Source organism: Carlito syrichta, unplaced genomic scaffold, assembly GCF_000164805.1.
Source record: "Carlito syrichta isolate Samal-C Ts95f unplaced genomic scaffold, Tarsius_syrichta-2.0.1 Scaffold302535, whole genome shotgun sequence".
NCBI lineage: Eukaryota > Metazoa > Chordata > Mammalia > Primates > Tarsiidae > Carlito > Carlito syrichta.
In genome coordinates this window covers 183,152-202,088 of record NW_007246631.1, presented here as the reverse complement: position 1 = coordinate 202,088, position 18,937 = coordinate 183,152, and the positions used below count along the sequence as shown (strand labels likewise).

General features: G+C 42.8%; 1 protein-coding gene across 1 annotated transcript in view; it reads left to right on the top strand.

Annotated features, from left to right (window-relative positions):
• Nucleotides 1-6,294: 6,294 nt before the first annotated feature.
• The window catches only part of PXDN (peroxidasin), a 53,475-nt gene continuing 40,832 nt past the window's right edge, over nucleotides 6,295-18,937 (top strand). The window contains exons 1-6 of the mRNA XM_021711730.1: nucleotides 6,295-6,365; nucleotides 7,389-7,460; nucleotides 11,091-11,162; nucleotides 14,540-14,611; nucleotides 14,985-15,056; nucleotides 17,484-17,653. Coding sequence (XP_021567405.1) covers nucleotides 15,046-15,056; nucleotides 17,484-17,653 — 181 coding nt within the window. The 5' untranslated portion in view covers nucleotides 6,295-6,365; nucleotides 7,389-7,460; nucleotides 11,091-11,162; nucleotides 14,540-14,611; nucleotides 14,985-15,045. The remainder of the gene's footprint in view (nucleotides 6,366-7,388; nucleotides 7,461-11,090; nucleotides 11,163-14,539; nucleotides 14,612-14,984; nucleotides 15,057-17,483; nucleotides 17,654-18,937) is intronic.

Here is an 18,937-nt window from a genome sequence, read left to right as displayed (position 1 = left end):
CAGTGGGGTGTGGATGGTGGGGGCCTCCTGTTTCCAAATTCGTGCTGTGATGATTCTAACTTGTAAAATCAGTAAAGCATTTCTTTACATATTTTCTCCTCTGAAGCAGAGCAGTTTTAGAGCCTTTGGGTTATATCCAATATGTCCTTACTGCCTGATGACATGCTTTTTAAAGAACGACAGCATCATTGGTCTGTGATTTACTTGTATAAGGAACATTCATGCTGACATTTTATATGTTAACGAGGAGCTTACAAATGAGGACACTTTTGCAGTTAGCCTCAAAATAATTTTTAGCATTGTGATCCAAACGTAACATGTAAAGATGCCCAAAACACTCGTTAAAGATCCAGACAATAAAGAGAAAGTACTAATGCAAATATATTGAGAATAAAGGCAGTTCACCTCTGAAATGTATCATTTGTAGAAAAATATTTGCAAGTACTCCCTGCCTCTTATTAGTCAGCAAGTAGCCCCCAAATGTAAAACAAATTTGAGAAAAAGCAAAATATAAGCATTCTGATCATCATACCATAGAAGTAATTTGTTGGGTTTTTGGTACTTTGACATAGTTACATTTTAAAGAGAGAGTTGGGGTCTCGTTCTATTGCACAGGCTGGAGTGTACTGGCACAATCACAGGTCACTGCAGCCTTGACATCTTGGGCTGGGACTACAGGCGTACACAACCACACTCAACTAATTTTTGACTTTTTTTGTAGACACGGCGTCTCTCTATGTTATTCGGGCTGGTCTCAAACTCCTGGGCTCCAAGTAGTCCTCTCACCTCAGTCTCCTGAAGTGCTGGGATTACAGGCCTGAGCCACCATGCCTGGCTTAATTTTGATTTTCAAACCAAATAAAATATACTGTGTAATTTTGATGTTTGTTGGCAATTGAAAAAAAATTAAATTTAAAAATAAATTAAGACATCTGTCACTTTTGTGAATTGGAAAAATCAAGATTCTCTTGATTTAAAGATCAGTGTGATTTCCTGAATTTTACCCCACATCTTTAAAATAAAATTTTTTAAAAACTTTATTACTGAAGATTATAGTAGAGCAAACTTTTTTAGCCGGGCTCGGTGGTTCAGCCTGTAATCCGTGCCTTTGGGAGGCTGAGGTGAGTGGATTGCCTGAGCCCGCAGGTTCGAGACCCGCCTGGGCAGCGAGACCTCATTTCTACAATAAATCAAAAAATCAGCCGGGCGTGGTAGTACATGCCTGTAATTCTGGCTACTTGGAAGGCTGAGGCGGAAGGATCACCGGTGCCCAGCAGGTCGAGGCTGCGGTGGTCGGGAACGGCCACTGCACTCCAGTCTGGGTGACAGAGGTAGACTCCTACTCAGGAAAAAAAAAAAAAATTCATGCTAATTTTTTCATGATTAAATTGAGCATTATTAAGTGGTTTGTACATTTTAATTTAGTGTGAAAGAAGTGCTAAAGACAAAAAAAATCCCAAGAAGTAATTAGATTAAAACCTGGATCTCCAAGTTTCCTTTTAATTCTAATCTTTAATTATTCTGTGGTTCTACACTGAATTATAATTTTGCTGTTGACTATAAACTTGTACTTTGATGTTTCATTCTAAATACCACCATTCCTCACAGTTTTTTTTTTCTAGTAGTTTTTTTTTTTATTCCATCAGGATTTGAGAATAACGGAGACATGAAAAACAAAATGAAACTTAAAAAAGAACTTGATTCCTTGATTTAGAAACTTAAAGCTTTCTACCTTCTTAAATGTAAAATATACATGCACCTGAGTTCTGTTTTTGAGACTCTGAATTGAAAAATGCATATTTCAAAAAAAGAAAAAAGAAAAATGCATATTTCATTTTTAATAGTTATTCCAGGCCATTCTCTAGACTCAAGAGGGCTCATGTTGGCTCCCACGTTCTCTAAGTAGGTCAGAAGCTCTGCTACAGCATTGGCAAGAATCTTGAACGTAAATGTAGATTCTACAAGTGACCATTAACCTCCTTGAAAAGGCTTCAGTGGGAAGCAATTTTGTGCTGCGAGAGGAACCCTGGGCTGATTCTGATTGTGTTTCTAGTTCTGCCACTTACAGATGGACTGGTTTGGGCCAATTACCGACTCTTTCTTGGTTTCTAAATTCTTATTTGCCAAGTAAAGGAATTCCTTCTAACCAGACTCTCCTTTCCCTCCTCCCTTGCTTCAGCCAGCCTGTTGAATGTGCCTCACTCAACGCCCTTGGCCATTTCCCCAGCACGCTGCTTTGCTTTCCTCTGAGCAGGCCATGGCCTCACTCCACAGTCGTCATTTCTGGGAGCTCTGGAGCAATTCCCCATGCACACCATGTGTCTGCTAGTGCCCGGCCTGCTTAATTCAGGGTTGCCACCTGATACATGCTTGACATCCTCAATGACTGTTGAGATCTGCTAAACTGTAGAGGTGTTAAGGACGAATATTTGCAGTTTCCTGGTGTATTAGGCGCTTCTCTCACACCTACTCTGTGTCCTTCTGTAACCTTGCCCCTGAGTGCTTATTATCATTGATGTTTTCTGTTTGGGGCACTGGGTTTTATGCCGTCTGTGCTCACTCTGGTAGGGGGTGGCATCGTGGGAGTCTCCTGGGGCTTTGGTCCTGGCTTCAGCGGAAAGTTGATACATGCCATCTGACATCAGCCCTTCATGTTCATGTGTGTTTGACTTGTTTCGGTAATCACTCCACCTCTGGCTTTCTCAGAACTTTCTAGAGGTTGTCTTCATTCTCTCAGCATACCAGCTTCATGGAGGGAGTGTCCAGTACTCCTTGCTTGTTGGGAAAGTGGTCCTGCAGGCTGTGGGTGGTAGATGACAAGATGGTCTGCTCATTAGCATGTGGTGCAGAGCAGGGGCCGTGGCTTCGTTTGCCCACGGTGCCCACGACTGCTCACAGTGCCCCTCAGCCGCTTGCAGGGAGGCGCCACTGTGGGGGTTGGGACCCCAGAACCCCAGGGAGGAGCTGAGGAGAGTTTTTGAGATACTCTTTAATTTTTAAAGTTCAGGGCAGATTTTTTCTAGTTAGGATTATTTGTGAAAATATTTATTACGACTGTTAAAATAATTCTACCTGTCAAATAATCGAATCCTATGTAAATGCACAGTACAGGGAGCGAATGAGCCTCCATACTCATTCTTAAAGTTGGGGATTTTGTCTGCCAGCCATGTGCAGATGTTCTTTTAAAGGTTAAAAGGGGGGGGGTGCTTATACACTTGGATAAGCACTTTTATTTATTTATTTTGACTTGGAATCTCACTCTGTCGCCCAGACTGGAGTATAGTGGCATGCTTATGGACATTGCAGTCTCGACCTGCTGGGTTCAGCGATCCTCCCACCTCAGCCTTCCAAGTAGCTGGAACTACAGGAGCGCACCACCATGCTTGGCTAATTTTTCTTGATGTATTATAGAGACAAGGTCTTGCCAAGTTGCCCAGGCTGGTCTCGAACCTGTGAGCTCAGGCAATCCTCTCACCTCGGTCTCCCAAAGTGCTGAGATGACAGGCATGAGCCAGGGTGCCTGAAGGCGAGTAAGCACTTCTAAATTGGAGGATTTACTTTTGCATTTGTGTCGGTCACGGGTGGAGGATAGGAATGGAGGAAATGCAGAGGAAAGGTGGTGCACCTGTTCCTAGTGTCGTATGTGTGAGTGTGCAGGTGTGTGCACATGTCTTCCCTATATCTACTCACATGTATGTGCATGCTTGACATGCATACGTACTGTCTGTTTGTATTATATCTTCAGCATTCCTGAAGCAGTGGCTTCAAACTTGACCTTGCTTCAGAATCACCCAGAAGGTTGAGTAAAACCTACGTTGTTTCTGGGACCACCCTCAGAGTTTCTGACTTTGTAGATTTTAAGTGGGCCTCAGAAGTTTCTTTTTGTAACAAGCTCCCAAGTGCTGCTGCTGCTGCTGCTCCAGACAGGGACCCTGCTGAGAACAGAGCCTCGGAGGATTCTAGTCTTTTCTCTGGAGGCAGACTCCTCCTCCTACTCACCCCTTAGCATCCTGCAAGTGAGAGTCAATTCAGGTGAAAGATCGGCCTTTGGGATTTGCCTCTGTGATGCTGAATTTGAGGTTCACACCAGAAATGGCAGGTGGTTTCCTCTTCCCCTCTTGGTGTCTTCTCTGCCTCGGCTTGTCTCTCTGGGTTCAGAGTTCCCTAAAGTAAAGTGTGAGCAGATGTGGCTGTATTTAGGTCAGCTCACCATAGACACACACTCCAGTTTGGTAATGGTGATGGTTCTTTCAACTACTTTTCATGTGCTGTGGTATCAGACAGAAAATTTTAAAAGATACACATAAACCATATGGACAGATGTATGTATATAAATATTGGGTATATAAACTTTTTTTATGTCTGTTCTTCAGATTGATTATTTCTAATGTTTGGTTTCAAGTTCACTCTCTTCTGCAATATTCAATAAATTAACTCTGTATAATGAGTTTTTCATTTCGGTTGTCATACTTTTCAGTTTTAGAATTGCAGTTCAATTCTTTTTATTGTTTTACTTTCTCTGCTAAGATTCTTCCTTTGTAGAGAAGGGGAACCTCTTAGTAGAAGTCTTTTTGGCTTCTTAGTAGAAATCTTTTTACGGTTATCTTCCTAAGAGTGTTGGAGAGGTGGTCTGACTGTATTAACAGGTTGTGAAATAACTCCTTAAACTAGACCAGCACCATCCAACAGAGATATGATGCAACCCATTTATGTCATTTAAAATTTTCTAGTATTTTTGTTAAAATATTAGAAACAGGTTAATTTTAATAACATTTTAGTTAACTCTCATGTCAACATATGGATATTTTAGCATGCAATACATATACAAGTTAATTATGTTTAAATTCCAAAGTGGCCTAGGATGAGAAGGCTTGGTTGGAGTGACAGCCGTGAAGGTCTGTGTGGGCAGATACAGGGAGCCCACCTTTTCCTTCTCCTCCCTGAGAACTTGACCCAAAGCAAGGAGACAGTGCTAGGTAGGACCACATTTCATTGGCTGCCTCCTAAACATAAGCTTAACACAGTTAATTTTGGTGACTCAAACAAATTCTTTTTGAGATGCTTCTTATTGAACTATAAACTGGAATCAATTCCATACATCACTGACAGTGATTAAATTGGCTCAGAAAAATCAGATTCTTTAAAAGACTGTAAACATTTTAAGAGTTCAACAAATGCTGTAAGAGACCCTAGTGACCTTATTTTAACTTGATCATCTCTGTAACGACCTTGTCTCCAAATAAAGTCACATCTTGAGGCACTGGGGTTGAGGACTTCAACATTTGAATTTTGGGGAGATGTAACATAAAAAAGTCCCTATTGGACTGTGTTAGAAAGAGTTAGACCTGTGAGTAAGAAATTTTAATTTTTCTACTTCATAAGAAAAGTGGTCTTTCTCCTTATTTTTCAGTGGCTTTCATACCTGTTAAATTGATGATTTTTCATTCATGATAGAGATGGGCCTGCTAAGAGGGTAAACCAATGTCCCTTCCTGGCTTCACTTCACATAGTTACCTTCAGGCCCTTGGCACTGGCTGTCTGTCCTGTGTCTGGACTTATGACTCCTCAGCCAGGTCTTCCTTACTTTGTCTGCCTGAGCATCACCTCCACAGGATTAAAGTGTTTCTCCTTCTGCCAGGCCGGCCCCAACTTCAGTCTCAGTGTCTATTCTGGAAAGCTCTCTGGTCTCTCCTGGACCATTCAGATCCTCCCCTGACCCCCAAAACATAAATAACTGTTGTAACAGTGTATTTAGAGTCGTTAGGGCAAAACTCATTTATTAGAGAGCAAATTTTCCCAATTTGTATGCTGAATTACCTTCGTGGTTTTAAGACCTTCAGTCTTAACTTCACTGAGATAGCACTTTAGGTAGATAACTGAAGAACTGAATTCCAGTGCATGAAATTATAAGAGTAAATATGACAGTATTTGCACAATTTGCTGAGGTGTGTGACTCTTCTTGAATCTGGGCTTATCTAACTCGTGTTTTTTTATCCCAAGACTTTCTGACATTAAATTTCTACTGGGTTGACCAAAGGTAGTCTGATTAGGTGGTTGATATGATTTTTTATCTCCCCATAATTATTGTTTTAAAAAATTCTATAATGTGGTACCATTGTCCTGTCATCCAGATAAATGTTTAGCCTCAGTGAAGACACAATTCGTTCAAGGAGTAAACTGAGTGATTTAAATCCCTTGTCACCATTTTGAAGCACTTATATTTAAGAATAGCAAAAGAGTAGAGATGATTGTAGGTTTTTTCATGTATAAATGCATTTCTTATTTCTTCACAGGGATCTTCGATTTAACAGAATTCGAGAGATACAATCTGGGGCATTCAAGCGGCTGAGGAACTTGAACACATTGTGAGTATAAACATTCTATTGAGAATGAATAAAAAATATACATAAATCATTATGCCATTTTCCTGTTGGTAGATCTCATTATCCATAATCGGGAGCATGAATGGGGGAAAGCAGAGAAGGGAAATGAGGATGGAATGTGCACTAGATACCAGTATTGTACACGCTGTCCATCTTGTCGGACATCTGTGTGCCCGTCTGCTGCACATTGGGTAGGACCCTTGCTGACCACGGGGCACTTCCCTTGCCTTCATGTGAGTGAGACTCTCCAGCACCACTTCCAGCACCACTGGGGCAGGCTGGCTTCTGAGCTCTCTGTCCCCTTCTCCGTGGCAATGTTGTACAAAATAGGGTTTCTCCTGAACTGGGCATGGACTTAGGCAAGGGGTCAAAGCTGCTCCATTGTATCCCAGTGTTTAGACCCTACAGGGTGGTGGAGGGAGCAAGTGGGGACAGCGTCCAATGTGGCTGCTCAGACCCCTGGCTCTGTAGAAAGCATCAGTGCATGGGAAGCTGGCATCCCTTTTGTTCTAGAATTGAAAATGTTAGCTAGGTGCAGGGCCGTGGGGGGCAGGGACCACCTGTCTTCTGTGTGACCTTGGAGGGAAGGTGACCTGGTGTCCTTGTCTGTGCACTGAGCACACGACCACCACCTTTAATGACATGTCTGCCTAGACTACCATGCTTTCGTGATTTCCTTCAAATTGGCCACAGTCCTGGCTAAAGTAGGAAATCTGAGAGATAGCAGGATAGAGATATATACTCCTTTGTATAGCAGAAAAGAGTTACTTCTTTATGGTATATAGAGCTGAAAAAATTTAGCATGATATGGACACTCATTATGGACAAATTTGCCATGAGGGTCATACACTAAAACTGGTATTTACTGTGTCGATGTGGCATTTATTGAGTGTAGATGATAAAGTCTGTCGCTTAATCATTTTATGACCTTTTCTAAGATTCTAGGAATCTTAAGACAATTTTGAAGTTTTGTTTTTGTTAATTCTTATTGACACTCTTTCATAGGCTTCTCAATAATAATCAGATCAAGAGAATACCTAATGGAGCATTTGAAGACTTGGAAAATTTAAAATATCTGTAAGTTAATATTCAGTTCTTTAACCTAAAAGCTTATGCTGTCTATATTTAAGTATATAACTAGGTTTTGAATTATTGTAAATATACCCATCTAAAGAAGATTTGTTTTCAGAAGGTAAGTCAAGTTTGGTCTGGGATTTTTTTAATAGCTTGCCATCGATACAAAGTGCTACGTTATGTGATTTTTTTGTGTGTGTGCAACTTGTAAGCCTTAAGTAAAATAGGCTGATTAAACTTACAGTACACCTCTTCTGAAAATCACTCAAGGAGTACCCATGCTTCTTGAGATGGGAGGCGATCACATACCAATATGAACAGCTGTTATACATTTTGCAAAATATCAGCTCTCAGAATAGTGTCCTATTGCCTTTCTAACTGTAGGTGAAATGTAAAATGTAAACTACTAATCCCTTTGAAATGTTACTAATTTCTGCAAATTTTCCTGTCTTCCTCCAAGTGATTTTATCTCTTCTTATTTTTAGGTAGCTGAATTTTATTTTTAAAAACTGATTTTAATTAACTTATATATTATCGTTTAAAACATATTCTGCTTGCTATAGTCAGTTTTGTAGTTTAGAAAGTGTGTTCCCAGCAAAGGATCTGGTTTAGTTCCCTTCACACACACCTATTATAGAATCAGAAAGGATTTAGAAAAACACAGAGATGACACCTGGGCTCTTGACAGGGTAGAAGTGTGCTTCCTGTGCTTTCAGCAGATTATTTTTATTTTCAGGACTTAGTAGCTTTTCAAAAACAGGCAGTTAATAAAGGATTTTATCATCTATTTTTATTGGAAATATATATCTTAACAACCTAAATGTTGTATGCTAATTTTTTTTTAAAGTGGTCTTATTGTTGACTATACTCTGAAATCTCTTGATTTTAGCTGTAGCGTGTCCTTTGTTTTTAAAATGAGAATCAGGGCTTCTGCTTATTCTTTGAGATTTTGCTTATTTACTTTTATTTTTTTCTGGTATTTTAAGTGCTGTGCAGGTTCCAGAAGAGGGCTTTTGTTTCCTGGAAAGTAGATTCAGTCAACTGATAGCGACATTTCTTTGTGTGTGTGTGTGTGTGTGTGTGTGTGTGTGTGTGTGTGTGTGTGTGTGTGTGTATGTGTAATAGTTTGTTTTATATTTTAGTTTTTGCTTTTGGCATGTTCAAGGTTAAGTCATTTGGGATGCTCTGTTTTTCACTCTGGCACTGTATTTTAAAAGTAGGTGTCTGACCTCCTATGCTGAGCAGTGTACTCTGAGCCCCCACATGTATAACTTCCTCCCCTCTCTCGCTGTCATACTTTCTTGGGGTCTCAACAGTGAGGACCCCACAGTGACGGAGAGCTCCCTGGGGTGGGATGAAGAGTGGGCTGGTGGTGAAGAGGGATGGCTCATGATTTAGAAATTGACTGGAGACGAGGGAGAGAGTGGGCTGTGCAGAGGGGGTCCCAGGAAGACCCCTTCATCCAACCTCCTTCTCAGATCTCGTTGGGAGAGTACATTAGGATAAATAGTGGTTTAGGAAACTGTGTAAGTGTAGACAGTAATTTAAATGCTTAGCAACTCTCCTGAAATTTATCGATTATTTTTGTCTTGTGTATTATTCAGCATCAAAGCATATTTTTGGAAGTTGAGAGTATTTCATATTTCTTAGAACTCCAGGAAATAAGCCTTTTCTTTAATTCATGTTTCCTAATAATGAAATTAATTCTTGAGTTAATTACAACTCATATTCAAGGGTCAACTCTATGATGAAGTAGAAAATTATAATTTATTATCAACTGATGATCAATACCCACCTATTCTCATGAAAACAAATTCTGTTCCAATGTCTTTATAAACATATATTCATACATTAGTTTGACTCAGTTGTTTTACGAATTCTTTAAAAAGATTGCTTTACTCTCATTTTTTAAGAGTGCATGTAAAGTGATGTTCTCATTGCTATTTGATTTTTTAAAAACAGGCACACAAACTTACTTTTAACTTGTCTTTTATAGAAATAACAGTAATAAGTCACACTTGAACAGTAGTTACTATGTAACAGGCTGTATTCTGAGAGAGAGAGAGAGAGAGAGAGAGAGAGAGAGAGAGATTTAATCTCCGTGATTCCGTCAATTTTACAGAGGAAGAGACGGAGTCACAGAAAGATTGATATCTTATTCAAGGTCAGACAGGCATTAAGTGACCATTCAAGGATTCCACCCATACAGCCTGGAGAATAACTGCCATGCCAGGCCTCTGTTTTGGGCATGCGGCTGTCACTCATAAGGGGACTCTGGCTGGTTTATGTCAAGGCTTGGAATTCTTTGAGAATTACAACCAAACTTTCAGAGGGCAGAAGCGACATCTACTTAGATGGATTGCAACAGGTAAAGACACCAATGCAGGTCTTGTTAAATGGGATCCTGTACCACACATTATTAATTAAAATACAGTAAAACACACTGCCCTTCTGGAAATGAAGTATGTAGAATTACAAGCATCAGGACAAAAATTTGTTGTTTATTTCATGGAACAGGTAGGTAAAACCCAGCTAGTGAGTAATCAGTTTGAAGAGAAGTGTCTGCCTGATCTGAAAGGTAGTTTTCAAAAGTGTGAATTTTGAGACTTGCCCGTCTGCCTACCTCAGAGACGAAGCCAAGCGGATTAGAAGAAATGGCAGTGGTGGGTCTCTCTGTTCTGGGCATAGACAGCATCTGTGATTCTGCCTTCCTGGGGTCCCCAGAGACCCGCTGCTGTAGAGCTGTGGTGTGAGGAGACCTGGCTAACACAAGCCATGCCCAAGACAGGTGGATGCGGCATGCACGTCTTCGTGGCTCCTTTTGGAATGTGATCCTTTTGTGGAGGTTTTCACCCTCAGCCAGTTAGTTTAGGGCTCAGCAAACTTTTCTGAACAGGATAGGCCATGCATGCTTGACCCTGTTGTCCCTGCAGAGTCTGTCACAACTGACCAGCTTCGCCGCTTAGCACAAGGGCAGCCATGGGCAGTTTGCTGTGAGTGTGGTTGTGTTCCAGCAGATCGACATTGGCATTCAAATTTAGTTTGAATTTCTCTTTTGAAATTTTCAGCTATTTAAAAATATAAAAACCATTCTTAGCTTGTGGGCCACAAAAACAGACTGCAGGCTAATCACGTGACTCCTTTGATAGGGCTTTGTTGCTTCTGTTGTATAACGCTGGATTGTAGGTGGGTGTTATTCATGGCACATTCAGTCTTCTTACGGTATAATCCCCAAATTATTCTAGGTATTTTAGGATTATATCAGAACTGTTATAGAATCTTCTAATCAATGCATTTTACATCTTTGTGGGAAAACACTTTTTTCTTCAGGCTTCGAAACAAATGCAGTATCAGAAGCGCATTAGCCATAGTCGTCGAGTCTGAGTTACCTGGCAAACGTAGCAATGGTGTGATCACCTCCAGTGTGTGCCAGCTGCTGTGGAGCCACTTGAGGTTTAAGGGAAGGGCAACCCTCATGAGAGAAACTGTACTTACTGTGTAAATGTTTTGTTTGCATCCTAATACGATCATTAATTTTAAAACTGTCTCCATGTGTCGATTTAATTCCTCTGTTCCACCTGTAGTTTGGCCTTCTGTTCGTGTGCTAATATTCCCCAATGTTTCTTGTTTCAGCTATTTGTACAAGAATGAGATCCAGTCAATTGACAGGCAAGCATTTAAGGGACTTGCCTCTCTAGAGCAACTGTAAGTGTCCTTTCTCTTCCATGCTTCAGTTTCTTGGATACCACCTCCCCTTTTACCTCTCGTAGGGAAAATGGACTAAGTTTGCTGTTTGCACGATGCATGCCTAGACTATACGGGGTGTAGGGAGTATGTGCATGACAATGACAAGGCTATCATGAACTCGTTTTTCGCCACGTCCCCAGCCTCCCCCTTGGCCAACCCTCCCTCCACCCCGCAGTAGACATCTGCTGGGTTTCCTCCATAGTAGCCCAGGCCCTGTGCCATGCACTGAGGATACCAGGGACATCATCACTGATTGATTCCCCGTGTCATCATTGAAAGGAAAGACAGACATACAGACAAATAAGAGCAATACGTCTTTCCCAGGAGCATCCAGGGTGGTGTGGGATCATGAGGCTCCTTTCCTCGTATGCTGTTTCTTGTGTGTGACTGTGAACACATGCAGTTTAATTTCTTTAATCATGATGTCATTATTTTGGGAAAAAGCAGCCTTTTATTCCTTGTAGTTCTAGCTAGCATATGTAGTGTGAAACTAAGTGTTCTGTTTCTTTGACCACATGAGAAGTTGTACTTCACTATGAAGTCAGCATGTGGATTTTCAATAGAATGCCTTGGTTAAAAGGAGGTTTTCTGAGGGGGTTGTTTGCTTGGCCAGTCACCCTTTTCACTCAGTGAGCTGAACCAGTTCCTGAGGTGTTTCAAGTTGTTGTACAGTTTTACAAACATGGATGGTAAACAGCTGTTTGTGGTAATGCAGGGTGACATTCTTTGTACCAGCTGTTTATTTGATGTCATGTGTCATTGCTTGACTGGGCACAGCGATCTTTTCAGAGAATTGGAGGCCTGGCTGGAAAGAGAGCCCACCCTGGGACCGTGTGCATTGAGGTCCTCTTGCTGTTTGTTTTCTAAATCAGTATTTATTTGCCAGAATAAACAGGATGTGAACATATTCGGGAGGAAGTGTTAGATCAGGGGCTATATAATCTCTGCTTCAGAGAGAAGGATATAAAGAGAGCAGGTCATTGCAACAACATATGGAAATATCTAGAAGCAACCAGACATAGGGATAGTTTACGAAGGAACAAGTTCTTGGATGTAACACATTTTTTTATGCATGGGGGCAAATAACATGGTCATAGCCGATGACTAAAATCCTGCCTGAATCAGGAGAGACTCGTCTGCTTTTATGTGGAGGTGAGTTGTGTTGTGTTAAGAAGAAAAGGGCCAGGTCATGGGAGAAAGAATGCAAGAGGAGTGGCATGTGGGCATTTCCAGGTAGGATTTCCTCCCTAAAAATTTGGATGTTGTGGTTGAGCTGCCTTTAGAACCCAGGATTAGGCGAGTCGGGGCCTCTGCCCCTGTATGTATGACTTCATTCAGGAAATGCCCTAGTGCCTCTGAGGGAGGGCTGGCCTCCACCCTCAGGAAGGGCACTGTCTAGGGAGGGGTCAGTTTGTCCACCAAATTTGGTTCCAATCCTCCCCATGACATTTGAGGGGCGGTGGGTGCTGGATCTTTGCTAACTCCATCCTCATCCCTGGAGTCCCTCTCCAGATCTGAACCATCCAAGTTATGTGTTCTTAGCAGCTGCAAGGGAACAGGAAAGCACAAGCCTGCGGATGCAGCCAGGGTCTACTAAGCATCTCTCATCTAGAAAGACTCCTTGCAAGGCATGGGCACGTGTTAAAAAACACACCTGACTGAAGTCAAGGAACATGGACTTGAATTCAATAATGACGTCACTGTACTTGGGGAGCCACTTCCTGTCTTTGGTCCTCAATTTCCTCAACTGTTCAGAAGGGGAGGATGACATCCAAGACTGCTGGAGTCCTAGTTTCTCTAGGAGTCTGAACCCCTGATGGTGGTTTTTTTTCAGCGCCTTTTAAGGCGAGTACCTGAGTCCCACCTGCTCAACCTTCTTCCTGGCCAGCCTGCACTATGAAGTCTAGGGAGAAGAATTTTAAAAACCTCTGTGGGGATTTGGCATATCCCTCTTTTCTTTCCTAGGTCAGCCTCTGCTCATCCTATTAGGCTTTGTTGGAGATTGACCCCAGCCTGCCTGGGCTAGACTGAAATCTCTTCTGAGCAACTCACAACAACTGTGTGTTGATAGTGTTGTGTCACTTGTTTGTCCACCAACTGGCCTCAGCCACAAGCACTTTATCAACATAATGCCTGGCATGCATGAGGCTCCATGATCGTTTCTGGAGATTTCTGTCTGATTCTTCTCCTTTGGGATCTTTGAATCAGACACCCTCCTGCGATAGTCACTGATTGTACTTTTCTTCCTAGTCCTGCTCTAATTCCTTTTCTCCCCCCAACATTTCTCATCCTTGTGTGAAAGGCTACTGAGCACAGGCCTGTCCTGAGTTGAGGGGTAAGGAGGGCACAAGGGCCAGTGTCTCAGGAAGGGCCGCAGGTGTCCACAGAGACTCAGAGTGGCCAGTGCAATGCTGCCTGGCAGTGCAATGTTGCCTGGTGAGTTGGCCCAGGGAGGGCCCAGCAAAGGAACGTTGGTGCCCTTGCGGCTACAGTCATCTCAAAACGTTAACAAAAGTGACCATTGCGCATGAGTTTTAGGTTTGGAATTTATAATGAAGATGTGTAACTGCTGGCATTTTGGTTCTGTTCCTCACTGTGGTCTCTTGAAGAGGTAGTCCTTTAAATTGTTCCTGCCTGTGGTAGATGCCTGATGAGAACTCTCTTCTTCTGTGTGTGGGCAGGAGGGGCTCCCTACAGAAGCTCTCCAGGGGAAGAATGACTATTTGACCAAAGAGGAAAAAAAAAACACACTTTCAAAGTGAGAAAATTAGTGTTCAGGAAAATTAGAAACAATTAGTGATACCAAAAGTGTGTAAGTTATGGAAAGTAAGGAGATATCTAAAATGGAAAAAAATTAAATTAAATCAAATTAAAGTATATGATTATACTTCTGCCAAATTCATATTTAAGTTAAAAGACTTGCAGGAAGGTATTCAGATACTTATATATGTGCCGTCATTAAGATTATGTTGCTTATGTTTTTGTTTCTTGTTTTTTTAAAGCTCCATTTATTTTGTAGGTGAATGCACGGGGGATGGGGGGGCATCATCTCCCATCCCTTGGGAGTGTGAAGGAAATTCAGTATGTCTGCACCCACATATTTAATCATCCTATTTGATTATTTCAGCTGTTTTCCATACATTGTGGGAAATCTAGAGTGTTGCCTGTTGACATATCGATTTGATCTGACGAGATTGGGCATTCAGGGTGGTATAGCTATAGACTGACACAGGAATCTGAAACGACTTGACGAAATTTTTGAGCAGAAAATCTTGATCTGAAAAGAAAATCAAACTTTTTAAATTATTATTTTTTCTGTCTTAAAACACCTCTAGATACCTGCACTTCAATCAGATAGAAACTTTGGACCCAGAATCATTTCAACACTTACCAAAGCTCGAAAGGCTGTAAGTTGCATTTTGTTCCTTAATTTTCATTTTTAGTTCTTGAAGCCCAGCCCTCTGGTCATTGGCTTTGATAGAGTTAAGGTCAATAGCTTTTAAATACCCCAAAACTGTCTTGGTATAAAATCCGCATTCCTGGTCTAACAGTTCAGAAGTAGGACTTAACCATTTTCTCTTTATTTGGGAATGGTGACAAAACAGAAAAAAATTCACATTTTTGCTGGACTAAATAACATTGTTCTCAAATTCATTTGTATTAATACATGTAATCATGGGGAAGTTTTTAAAAACTGATCTGTTTGATGGCTTCTGTTCTTTTCTACACATTTAAGACATAGTTTTAAAAATTGATTTGTTAAAATATTTCTTTCAACAGATTTTTACATAACAACCGGATTTCACATTTAGTTCCAGGGACATTTAATCACTTGGAATCCATGAAAAGATTGTGAGTATAATACCCTTTGTGTTACCTTTTCAGCGAAGCCTTATTTCTCCCTGTTATATATCTGCTTCCTTGGTTTTTTGGGGGGTCTTGTGAAGTGTGTATAACAGTTAGAATATGCACTGTGAAAGAGTGTGCACACATGGAGCCTGGATTGAATCCGTCAGAAAGCAAAGCAGAAAACAACTGACTCAGGCAACGTGGCAATAAATTAATCCTTATAAGCGAGTCAGATATTTTTAAAAAATCATCCTTAAATTCTCTAAATAAAGTCTTAATTCCAGTACTTATTTTACTGGTGGAAATAAAACCAGTCTAGAAAGCATCTCTGTACTGTTCGATAGTTTTTCTTTATGCTGAGTAATTTGTTATAATAGAATTAAGGCGTTATTACTGATAGAAAAAAGTTGTACGGTATCCTTTTTCTGTTTTGCTCATGGTCTTGAAGCCATTGTTTTCAGTTCAACATTGTTGAGTGTCTACAATGAACTAGACCGAAGGAAGAAACAGAAAACACCAAGACACGAGCCTAGCCCCAGAGTGCTCTCTTGTTGTTTTATCCCTTCAGTGAAATAAAATAGAATAAGGCATAGAGTTTCATAATTACTTATGATTTTTTCCCCTTAGGCTGAAGGTATCACCAGCCAAACTAAAAATGTACATTCTAGGTAGAAGATGGGATGACTTCATCCACGTTTGACAGATAGGAGAGAGTAGAAGGAAATGACCAGATAAATGCTCTAGAAAGTCCAGGGCAAACGGGTGAAACTGAGTCCAGATTGTACTGACAACTAGCTGCCTTTCCCTGTTCCAGCCTCTGGATGTCTGGCACACACTCCTTCCCTGCTGTTTGCCCACTTTCTAGAGTTGTGTACACAGTAATACCCTAGATTGAAATTCCATGACAGGTTACTCGTGCTGTGTCCAGAGGGCCCACAGTGTCCCGGCTGCGTGTGTCCGGAGCCTTCTCTGACCTCGCTTCCCCGGGATCCCCAGTCCCAGGAGGCCCCTGCTGCCTGCCCCACCTCCCCAGGCCCTGGCAAGTCACCCTTTTCTACTTCAGAGCAGGCAGGGGCCAGTGGGTCGTTCGTGTTCTTCAGGTTCTCTGTGCTACTTGCTCGGCCTAGAAGGACATGCCAGGTGTCATGCACCCCATCATGCCCATCTGAGTTCCTGTACTGTTCCCATGGTCCTGCACTGACTTTCATCCATGGACTGTGGGGTAAGGGAAGCATGTGTTGGGTGCTCTGGGCCAGCTCCTGCCCGTCTGCCTCACAGCCTCCTCACCTGAGGACCACACACATGGGCGCGTCCTGCCTGTCCCGAGACATGCTCATGCTTACTGAGGCAATGGCTATTCCAGTCATGTGGTCAGCGCTGTGCCCCGGTCTCCTGTGGGCTCATGTCCTCATCATCCCCCTCCCAGAGCCAATGCCAACCCATAGAGGTGGACCAGGGCACAGCCACACAGCCATCCCAAGCTCTGTGACCACCCTGGGTGGGGCACTTCACAGCTTCTCAGCCCCCCTCTGTGGGGCAGAGACATGGGCCGCCTCACTGGGTTTGCTAGTGAGCACGTCCAGGTACCAGTTGCCACTGCTTCTTCGTTTTATTACTTTTAAAAAATTTTTTAATTTTAATTTTTTATTTTAATAGCTTTGGGGAGTACAGGTAGTTTTTGGTTACATGATTGCATTGTGTGATGGAGAACCAGGTGCCAGTTTCTCCCATCACGTTTGCCCATAGCTAGTGTTTCCCACTGGAAACTCCTCTCTCTCCAAAGACAACTTCTTACTTTTGTGCAGGAAGAGTGGTCTTTCCCAGGGTGGAGGCACGTCCTACCTATACCCTTGTTGAGGCAAGTGTGCTGGGTGGCCTGTGACACTTTTACCAACAGGGTTCCAGGATAGCTCAGACCTCATGAGGCTTGAGGATACACCCCAACCAGCAGATTGCAGTTCAGCCCTCAAACTCTTCCTCAGGGGAGGTTTCAGGACAGAGTGGAAGAATATCTCATCCTGCCATGCCCACGACGTGCTGAGAGTTGAGTGAAGGAGATGGTTTGGCAGCTGTGATTCTTAACGGTGCCACTGATTTCTATGAAAGGCTCCTCCCTGTTTCCACAAGCTTCCCCAACCTGTCTAGCCAGTGCTTATTCCTATGCTTTGAACTCAACACCCACAGTGTCTGTCATTTATCAGCCTTTCATTATGACACCATCGCCTCTTGGTGTCATTTGAGTATATTTTCCACTCTTGACATGTGAGTCTCTTCTTCACTTTCCCCAGTCGGGTCAGATTGGGTCTCAGATTCTCTCGTATGAGACATGTCCCATCCCAACGTCGAGTGCCCACAGGCTGGTGATCCAGGACCTCACACCCCTGTCTGAGTGGATGGACCACCCTGTCTCACCGGCTGCTTCTTCCACAGGCGATTGGACTCAAATGCACTTCACTGTGACTGCGAAATTCTGTGGCTGGCGGATTTGCTGAAAACCTACGCCCAGTCAGGGAATGCACAGGCAGCTGCCACTTGTGAATATCCCAGACGCATTCAGGGACGGTCCGTGGCGACAATCACTCCGGAAGAGCTGAACTGTGGTGAGTGAGCCCGGATGACCCATGAGAGGCAGGGAGTGGCCCCAGGCCTGGGCTCCATCCCTGGCATTGGCATGAATGTGTCTCAGCCATCACGGCTGAGTCCTGGACAAGGTCTGTCAGGGAAGCCCTGCCCTGTAGTATCTATAAAAGACTATATAACTACCTGGTCATACACAGTTCCCCTTGCAGGTTATCCTGCAAAAAGGAGCCGAGGGCAACACACTGCTTCTGTCTCTGCCTCACTCCTCCCCCCACGAAGGGCTGCAGCCGCCCAACTGGCAGAACTTGTCTGTGGAGATGGACGCTGGGATCCGAGGGCCCTGGGCAGACTCTGGGTGGGTGTTCATTGGGGGTGGGGGGAGCCCTGTATTCTCCCCTGGCCGTGGTTACCCAGGAGCTCATGTATGCTGCAGCTTTTTGTGCCATTGTTTGTTTGTAACACCTCAGTGTAAACATTATCAGAAGAAAGGGACATGCCTGCCTGAGATTTCAGGGCAGAATTTTCCTTATAAATGCCTAGAGTGTTCAGCTCTTTTCATTATTTTTTCCACTTTTTTTTCTGTTGCTAAAATAGTGTCTCCATTCTTCCACCAAAACATCATCATTATTTTTAAATAGTAAAAACATTAGTGAAAATGAAAAACCAGTACATTTTATAAATTGCCCCACGAATAGCTGCATTTGTCATCATTTATAGAACTGTATAAACTCTGTCCCTTTATAGATGTGTTTTCTTGTCTTCTTATCTGTAAATTTCACTTATTTGCATCATGCCACATACCTAGAAGTTGTCCGGAGCATAAGCACCTGTCAGGTCAGTGTCTGTGTAGCAGCCAGTCTCTGGAATTGAGAGGATCCTGCACTCACGTAGAAAGCCAGGTAGATGGGGCCATTTAAAAGGTGGCCGGGCTCGGTGGCTCAGCCTGTAATCCTGCACCTTTGGGAGGTTGAGGTGAGTGGATTGCCTGAGCCCGCGGGTTCAAGACCCGCCTGGGCAGCGAGATCTCATCTCTACAATAAATAAAAAAATCAGCCGGGTGTGGTAGCGCATGCCTGTAGTTCCAGCTACTTGGAAGGCTGAGGCAGAAGGATCGTCGGAGCCCAGCAGGTCGAGGCTGCGGTGGCTGGGAGCGGCCACTACACTCCAGTCTGGGCGACAGTGTAAGACTCCAACTCAAAAAATAAAATAAAATAAAATAAAAAATAAAAGGTGGCCGGAGAGGTGTAAGTACTGGGGAAAGATGCAGCTCCCCGCCCCTCAGAGTTGTGGGCACTATCCTCTGG